This window comes from Sarcophilus harrisii, chromosome 5 (assembly GCF_902635505.1).
Source record: "Sarcophilus harrisii chromosome 5, mSarHar1.11, whole genome shotgun sequence".
NCBI lineage: Eukaryota > Metazoa > Chordata > Mammalia > Dasyuromorphia > Dasyuridae > Sarcophilus > Sarcophilus harrisii.
Genome location: NC_045430.1, coordinates 136,781,626 through 136,791,293, shown reverse-complemented (window position 1 = coordinate 136,791,293; position 9,668 = coordinate 136,781,626). Strand labels below are relative to the sequence as shown.

General features: G+C 31.8%; 1 protein-coding gene across 1 annotated transcript in view; it reads right to left on the bottom strand.

Moving 5' to 3' along the window:
- Positions 1-2,084: 2,084 nt before the first annotated feature.
- Positions 2,085-9,668, bottom strand: part of SEMA3D (semaphorin 3D) — a 224,726-nt gene continuing 217,142 nt past the window's right edge. Inside the window, exon 18 of the mRNA XM_031938642.1 lies at positions 2,085-6,009. Within this exon, the coding sequence (XP_031794502.1) occupies positions 5,584-6,009 (426 nt within the window). The 3' untranslated portion in view covers positions 2,085-5,583. The remainder of the gene's footprint in view (positions 6,010-9,668) is intronic.

Below are 9,668 nucleotides of genomic sequence, written 5' to 3'. Positions count from 1 at the left end.
ATTCAACTCATATTAAGTAAAACTCTGGTTATTATCAGGAATTTTTAAAAATTGTTTTAAGCATTGTGCTTTGAGTTTCTTAGAACAAAGGTACCACATAAATTCAAACCATGACAAAGTGTCTTTTCTGAGCAAACTATCTTTATAAAATTCCTTAAATTGAATACATACTGATCTGATAAAATCTCAGACAGGATGCCATTTAGCAGAATAAATTATATGTATATATATATATATATACATATACATATGTATATACAAATTAAAGCAGAAAGAAAATGCAAAAGCAATAAAATATAAAAGAGAAGAACATGAAACTCCAGCAATGAATCTAGATATGCTTGCTTGGCCCTTCTAGAAAAAAAAATAAATTATTTTGCTGACATGAAGTTTTTGAAATCATTAACTAATGGCCCTTAAATATTATAAAAGTTACCTGAACATTGTAAAATTCACAAAACAAAACAAAAATCTAAGGGCTCTTATTTAAAATTGAACTAAATACATTGTACTAATACAAAAATAAGAGCAAACATTGTAATTTTGAAATCTCATCACTGATAATGCATTTTGCTTCAAATAATTTATTTTCTTTTTCCAATACAGTATTACCTAAAACAATTTATAAATTAGATTTTATGTTACATTTTGTGAATATTGCATATTCAACTGAAGATAACTATCTTTATGAGTGCTTATTTAAAATGTCACATGAGTTAAGGCTTTTACAGATTTCCTAATTCACAAGAAATATAAGTTTTATTTCATAACCTAATATCAGTTATGCTTCACATTATTTTACTAAATAACCATTTGCATGTGAAATATTTATCTTCATCAGCCTCTATTGAAGATCTATAATGTCCCAAATGCTAAACATATGTGTAATCTTCATAGAAAAACACTAATTCCCACTTTTGGGATATAAAAACTATATTTAAGGTCCATATGAGGGTACATACTCAATATTTAAAATAAAGTATATTGATGATGGTGCTGTGTGGTCTAATATGGACATAAATACAACACATTGGAATGGAGCCGTGAGGAAGCCTGGGCTTGTTTTATTGCCAGTTTAGCACCACATGGGATCAAGATTCTAATGTAATAGTCTACTCCTAACTGTTAACAAAATAATGAATGTTTACAATACAATTGGGTCCTTAGTTTATTAACTTAAAATAGTGAAATGATCACACATATTAGAACTGGGTCTAAATGATTCTCAGGACCCAGTTCACTGTCATTGGCATCCAATAAGTTTTCATTGTAACTTAGCTTATTATAATTGATTTTCTTTATTTAAATTTGATCGAATGTCCTCCTAGGGTCTAGGAGAATGCATTGGAAAATAATGGTATGGAGTGGAAGTTCTAAGAGAATGACCTAGGGCCCCACCATTTCAGCAAGGCCTAGGAAGTCAAATTTATTTATAATAATATTTCATTTTTAAAATGGTATATATCAATATATACAAATGGCATGAACCAAAATTCTTTCGGTAAGGGTCCTTAATAATTTTAAGAGTGGAAAGGAGTCTTGAGATCAAAATATTTGAGAACTTATGGAATGGAGATTATGTCTGCCAAAGTTAGATGCTATCCTGTAATAATGAATGCTTACTAGAAAGGGAAATTTGGAATAGTAAGGCAGAGAGAACACTGGCCTTGAAATCAAGAGACCTACACATAAGACCTCAATCTGAAATTCTTCTTAGACCTTTCTGAGTCTCCATTTTATCATCTGTAAAATGGGAATAATGATTCAGCTTCTCTTAAGAAATTCATGTGAAAGAAGTGTTTTCTAAATGTGAAATCACTAATGCATATTGCTATTATTAAACAACTAGATATACAACTATGATTTTTTTCCTTTACATGTTTAGGAAGATTTAATATGAAATATCACAAAGAAAATAGAGTTTTAGAATTATATGCTTTAAGTCTATGTGCAAGTAGACATTTTTACTACAGTAAATTGGATTAACAGATTCAGTTGAACTGGGACAATGGATAACAAATATAGAGTTGATAGGGATTTTTAAGCTAGTCTACTTTACAAATGAAGACACCAAGGCTCAAAGATGTTGTTCATGGCACTATTAGGTAGGAAGTAACAAAGTCAGAATAGTTTTTTTTTTTTTTAATGAATATAAACCAGAAGATAAAAAACAAAACAAAAATAAAAAAAACCAAAACACCAAAACCCTAAATTTTTCCAATGAGAGTATTGTGAAAATACTAAAGAAATATACATTCTTCTGCAATTACTTTCCAATCAATAAGTATTTATTGATTATTTACTGATATGCAATTAGAAACGTATCATTACTTGTGGAGAATAGAAGATAAATATTATGGTGCTCACACACATAAAAAAAGTACTTTGTAGTCTAGAGTAACACTATTACTTATAGTTTTAAATTATGTCTATATTAACTTTAAGTTTCCATAATTTCATCAGTGGGAATGGTTCTTGCACCATGAAGAATACAGTGACTCCTCTTAGTTTACTTGGTCCCCTCCCCTCATACCTTGTACTTAAATATCTGATAATTATCCCCAAACTTAGCCAGACAATAGATATACAACTCATCACCAACCAATATTGTACAAATTTTTTTTTTCCAATTTGGTCCAACCTCTAAGAATACATGATTTTAGATACCCTCTTTGAAAATCCATAGTCCCTGCAGAGCATCAGAGGAGAACTTTACAAGCATATCAAAACCACATTATTTTCAAAATTAATTGTTAAGTTTTATGAAATTGCTTCCTGTTCCCTTTCCTGTTCATATTTGTCTATTTCAGTGCTTAACATATACTAAAATTTCAAAAAAAAAAAAGGCAAAAGAAGCAAAATTGTAAATTGGTCAGTTAAGTTGTTTAATAGCAGCTCTAGTGAATTTGTGGGCAAAAGATGTTGGTTGTTGTGAGTTCTATGTATGAAAAGGAATAATTTATAATGTTTTTTAAAGATAATCAAAGGTTAAAAACATTTAATCATAACTGTCTATATGCACACATAAGTATATTACATATATACATGTTATAATGATTGAATCCAACTAATGTTGAATAAATCCAGTATTCTTTGATAGATCATTTTATTAGACTTAAAATTTTTACAAACAATGGGTTAATGATTATACCTCATGTGGGATTTATATTTTACTAATCACATTTCCAGTATTTTTTTTTTTTTACTAGCCACCAGCAATGAACACATTTAGAAGCCCTTTTATTCCTTATATCCTAATGTACTATTTCTCTCTGGACATTTTGGAAAAATGCCCCCATGAACACTTCATCATAACTAAACATTCAGCAATTTTAAGGATTAAGGGAATTTTTCTTTTTGAATTTTCAAATTATTTTTATATTACTAATTGGATTTATTTAATGTTGACATTTAAGTATTTCTCATATTAATCTACAATTTTAGTTGCTATCAACAAACTATGTAGGTATATCTGAAAAAAAATAAATTTGTCATCATGTTTTCTCTTGATCTAGAAGTAACTCATGAAAATTTCAACTCAGAAATTCATTAATTAAATTAATTAATATCCATTATTTGAAGTGATTCTTTCATTTTTTGTAACTATTCAATTTTGGTTTTCTTCAGTGTTTTTCTTTAAAAAAAATTGGCAGCATTGAACACATCCACAAATATGTGAAGGTATATATAAAAATAAAATGTGAGCTCTCATACAAAGGCATGTTAAATATGACATAGGCCAACAAGAACTAAAATGAGGATGGGAGAGAGGAAATTTACAAAGCATAGAGCCAAAATGATAGATTCTAAGTTCAAGTCCTCATGAGATGCCCTCCAATCATATACTTTTCCCACAGGCTTCCTCTCAGGATGTGTCAAATGCATGAGAAAAAAGCAAAGTCTGTCATTTATATTTTCATTCAAAGCCTTCTTCCATGGAAGGAAGTGGCTAATTTTCCATTTCACACTCAAAAAAGCGTGAAAAAGCAAAACAGAGAAAGGCTGGCTAAGCGTGGTTGTGAAGTGGGAGAAGAGAAGGTATGTCCTGCACAAAAGAGACATGTGCATATGTGCATATTCAAAAAGGAAAGCTAAAAGGAGAATTTAAAAGAATGAAAACATGAAAACCTGATCATCTTAAACTTATAATTTTACTTATCTATATTTGGACATTTTATTTATATTAAAAAAGAATTAGGACAATTCTGCTTGAATTGTAATACATAATTCTAAATCCAAAAGCCATTGTAAAAGAACAAAAAGTCAAAGAGTTATTTTAACTCTTTCCGTTCATTATTATTTTGTGCACTGGTTCTGCCAACCACCAAAAATTTAGCTCATCCTCCATTATCATCTTTTGATTTCTTCCTATTATTCTACTCTTAAATATAACCTAACCTAAAGAAGGGAAAGGAGGAAGAACTGTTGCAACAAGGAGAAATAATGACAGAGCATGGCAAATTTTTAGAAAAACAGAAGAAAGTATACACCAGAATCCCATTGTTTGTTAATAAAATTTGAGTTCATCCTTCCCATAATCACCTACAAAATGTACTCTTCAGTATCATGCTGGCAGTTTGTTTTACTTCAGATTTCATTTTAGCAGATGGATTGCAAATTGGCAACTACTTATGCCCTAATGAATAAAGCTCCATTACATTTCTCCCATTTAATTTGTGATTTTTCTTTTTTTTTTTTTAATGAGAAAATAGATATTCCCTGAAGCCAAAAATTTATGATTGTATTTTTTCTCTGTCAGCTTGCAAATCCCATTTGTATGCCTATACATTAGAGCATTGTAGATAATTTATTGTTTTTCTTTTATCTGCTATTTCACATTTATTATCTTATTTTACTAAATAACTAGCACCTTGTGTTCTGACAGTTCCTCAACTATTTTGATCCTTATATACATGAGCATATGTTCTAAAAAAATCACATATCTTCCTGGCTCTTCCCTGTTAGGAGCTGTGAATTCTGGGAGATATATTTAAGTCTTGAGTAAATCATAGCTCCACTGTACTAAATGGAACCACCATGGCCTGGAAGAATCAATGTACCTCACTAAATGCCTAACATATGCTCCAGTAGTGCTTGACTCACTGGGAAAATTTCATTGATAATGTGAACTGTTCTATGCTGTACAATCATTCTACTCACTACCATGATACTGGTAGCTCAAGAGTGAAATAAATTGTTCACAAACAGCACTGATGCATAGTAAACTGACATTTTAAAGTATATAAGAGCAAAATGAATCACTATAAATGAAAATTATTCAACTGGACTAAGTTCACTTATCTTTATGACCTAACTAAATAAAACAACAAACTAGGGGAAAAAACTCAAAAGAAATTTCCAATTTCATCAGGGATTCTGGACTCTTGGATTTATCATGTCAGTTCAGAACAAAATGGTTTTAAATTATTAAATTCCCCTTAGGCACCTGTATTTCCCATTACAGTCTCATCCAGATTACTATTATTGTACATGAGCAAATCTCCTTGAAGAGAGGCTAAGATAGAACATAGCATTTTTCTTTTGCAGGGAAGAGTTTCATTGCCTGAAGATAAAGAGGAAGGACTACGTGGCCATGGCTCTAGAAAGATGCTCAGGGTCCTCGTGATGTCTACGATTTCTCTTTTTTTTCATCTCCTGCACGTGCTTCCATTTAGCACCCCCTTTGTTTCTCTGCCTTCGTTTTTCCCGGTGCCACATCTGTTCGCAGTACTGGTCCAGGCTGAAGTTAGGGCTGCTGAGGATTTGCATGTAGTCTTTGTACCTCAGCCGGGACTCAGCCAGTAGATCTTTGCCCCTTCCCTCCTCATGTTCTGCTTTCTGAGTATTTTCCATTTGCTCATTCTCTATAACATTCAAAGTCAACTTCACGATGGTGTGGATGAATGTGTGATCCTGTGCTCTGCAGTAGTACATCCCGGAATCCTTCTTCTGCAGAGTGCGAATCAGCAGTCCATATTCAGTTTTGATGACCCTTTCATCAGGTTTCAGCTGCAGAATTGGAAAATGGAGGCAATAAATTAAAAACAGAGAGGGCTACAAGCAAATGAAAACATGTTACATATTTATACTTCAGTGAACCTGCAAGATCTCTTTCCTTTATGTCTGTCATCACACAGGCTACTTTGTGTCCTATCAAAAAAAAAAAAAAAAAAAAAAAGCCAGCGTCTGCTTGAACCTTATGCAGTGCAATCATTCACATTTGCATCCTATTAAGTCTAACCACACAATTGAAATGCACAATTGAAATGTCTTTCAGACTTACAAAACACAGTGGGGAAAAATATAGGAAAAACACAAACTTTTCCATTGGCCTGCCTTTGTACATTAATTGATTCAATAAACAATTCCTGTTGCACAGACTGGTATTTGAATTCCATGACTGTACTGTGAAATCAATAACCATTGATTAAGTAAGAATAAGCTCTCAGGAAAGTACCCATATGGGCAGTCTGATGACAAAGTTTTTTTTTTTTTTTTGTTTTTTTTTTTTTTTTTTTTTCCCCTGAAAGGAACCAATACGTCTTTCTAGATAAAAGACAATCAAATAAATGATCCAAACAGTATGTGAGTATATGGAGCAGTAATAGGTTGAGTTGTTAATCGTCAAGTGGAATGGCAAGAACAAAGGTTGATAGAGCTCTTTGAAAGTAGAAGTTTGTAACTGAGATGAACTATGACTGGAAGGGTAGTTACATTTTACATTTTAAGTTGAATTTCCTTCTTTATTTTGGAATGTACTTTGATACTGTGGTAGAATATGTGATACTCTAAAATAAGCAGTCTGTGGAAATATTTGCCATACCTTTGTATAATATGATATGGTAATCAGAGTTCACAAGTGAAAAGCACAATAGACAAGTACCTCCGTTGTTACAATCCCCTTTGAAGAAATAATATTGAAAGGCATTTAAAACATTCAAACTTGACTGGCTCACAATGTGGGCCAATGAATAGTGAATCTATCTTTAGTAAAATGGGTAAAGTGGTTTATAGCTTCTGTTTTAATACTGTTTAATTCCATGCAGTGTCAATGGTCTCACTTTTAAAGAAAACAACTACCTCCACCAAAAAGCTGGAAGCTTTCCCATTTTATACATCCCCTTCTAATACACCTAGGAGATGTAAGTCAAAGAGGGAGCAAAATAACTAAATTAAATTTACTCGCAATGATTGGACTATGCTTTGTCTTCATGTGAAAAAATATGTGAATATTTCCTCTGAAATATAAAGGAAAAAAGAAACTGACAGTTAAGTAAGCATTATACGTTCTGCTTTCCCACAGATAAGCAAAGTAGGAAAAAACCCTTCATTTTTGGCTTTGTTTCTCATGGTGTGAACAAAACCATGTTCACACAAGCTGCCTTATCTTGCTCTCTGGAACATTATATGAAGGATTCATCTTCAATAAATGAAAATGGTACCAGCCCAGGATCTGACACTAACTATGGTACCTGACAAGTTAACTATTTATGATTATTGAGTAATTTCCTCAAAAAGTATAGTGGATAGAATAATACTTTTTCTACCAACTTCATATGGGAAGTTGTGATGTTAAATATATTTTATTATTAATTGTTATCACTACATGATTAATATCAAAAGGAAGAATGTCTAAAATGAAACTACTTAAATTTGTAACTATGCCTCCACAATTCACTAAGCTGTACACACCTTTTGGTCCAATGATATTTCTATTAGGCCTGTTCTCCAAATAATTTTTAAAAAGTGGATAAATGCCTGTATATATAAAAATATTTATAGCAACTCTTTTTGTAATAGTTAAGAACTAGATACTAAAAGAATTCCCTATAGGTGGGTAATGGTTGAAAAATTATAATACATAAATATAATGGAATACATTGTTCTGTAAGAAATGATGAAACCTGGAAAGGCTTAAATTAACTGACTCAAGAGCAGGACTTGCACAGGATCAGAAATTGAGTTTGACCAGGAAAACAATTAATACAATTACAACAACATGGTAAAGACAAATATTTTTGAAAGACCTAAGAATTCTGATTAATGTAATGATCAACCATGATTTCATAGCACCAAATGAAAAAGCATATTATCAATTTTATCCTGATAGAGAAGCATGATGGGAATACAGATGAGCATAAAAAACATACTTTTGAACATGACCATTGTGGGAATTTGTTTTGACTGGCTATGCATATTTGTTGTAAAGTTTTGTTTGTTTGATCATTTATATGTTTGTTTCCAAAGAAAATGAAAGAGAAGCAATAGGGAAAGGAAAAATTTTTATTGTTTGAAATAAACATTACAATCTTTGTTTTGCTTTTTTAAAAAAGGACAGTTTACTAAAATGGTCACCCTAAACTCATTATTTAACTTAACCTTGGAGGCTTCTCTCATGAATAAAAGTATATATGTAATATATTACAATCTACCAATTAATCAATCAAACAGCATTCATGAAAATATCTTCATATACTGTTTTCCAAGTTTTGACAAAGGCAATAATAAGTCTACAAATACACAAGAGAGGCAGCTCTTCTCTCTAGAAGCTTATTTTAAATTAACTACATGTCTTTAAGGTCAAAATATCATTTATATTTATTTGTTGTTTGTTTACAATACATTCAGGGTTAAAGTGTCTCGCTCAGGTTCACCAAGCTAGGTAGTGTTAAGTGTCTGGGGTCACATTTGAACTCAGGTTCTCCTGATTCCCGGGTAGGTATTCTATTCATTGCACTGTCTGTCTAACTGACCCCAAAATAATATTTGTAAACAAAACCTATGATTTTATCCTTATAATGGGCTCCCAGAGAACTACTGCAGATTATCAACTTTTCTATAGTTAGGTACACAAAGTTGCTTAAGCAATGAGAGACTGAAGGAGTTGTAAGTCATAGTCAATCACATGAGAAATAAAACCCAGTTCTTTCTGACTCCTGGTCCAATATGCCATGCTAGCCAAACATGAAGTAAAATTGATACCACATATAAAACAATTAAGAAAGGCTTTCCATTAGAAAACTCACAGACTATAGTGTTTTCCTCCTTTTGAGTTAAGATTAAATCATAGCAATTTCCCAATGAAGAGTCTATGCTTAATCCTCTTTCTGACCTTGGATGATCCACTTATCTTCCTCTTTATCATAAGGGAAATAATTTCCCAACCATCACCACCACCACCATCATCCCTCTATTATTTGGTGGTATTTTGTAGCTTACAATTGTTTTTATATACAATATATCATTGAATGTTTCTAAGAAACTTGTGATATAGGTAGGGCTTGTGTTTTTGTTTGTTTGTTTGTTTTTGTTTTCTTTTGTTTTGTTTTTGCTGAGGCAATTGGGATTTCACACAACAAGGAAGTATTAAGTGTCTGAGGCCAGATTTGAAGTCTGGTCCTCCTGACTTCAGAGATGGTGCTCTATGCACTGCACCACCTACCTGCCTTGTAAACATGACGTTTTATATGACATAGAGGTCATTAAAAAGTCCCTCATCTAGAATTAATTTCATTACATGATTGACAGCTGTCCCCCTTTTTGCCTAACACATATCTGAGGTATTAAATGAGTAAACATTTTGGGAAAAAAAAAAAAATGAATGAAATAGTAACAGCCTTGGAGACTACTGACATATTACTAGAGGGTAAAAAGTGGGTGATATCTTT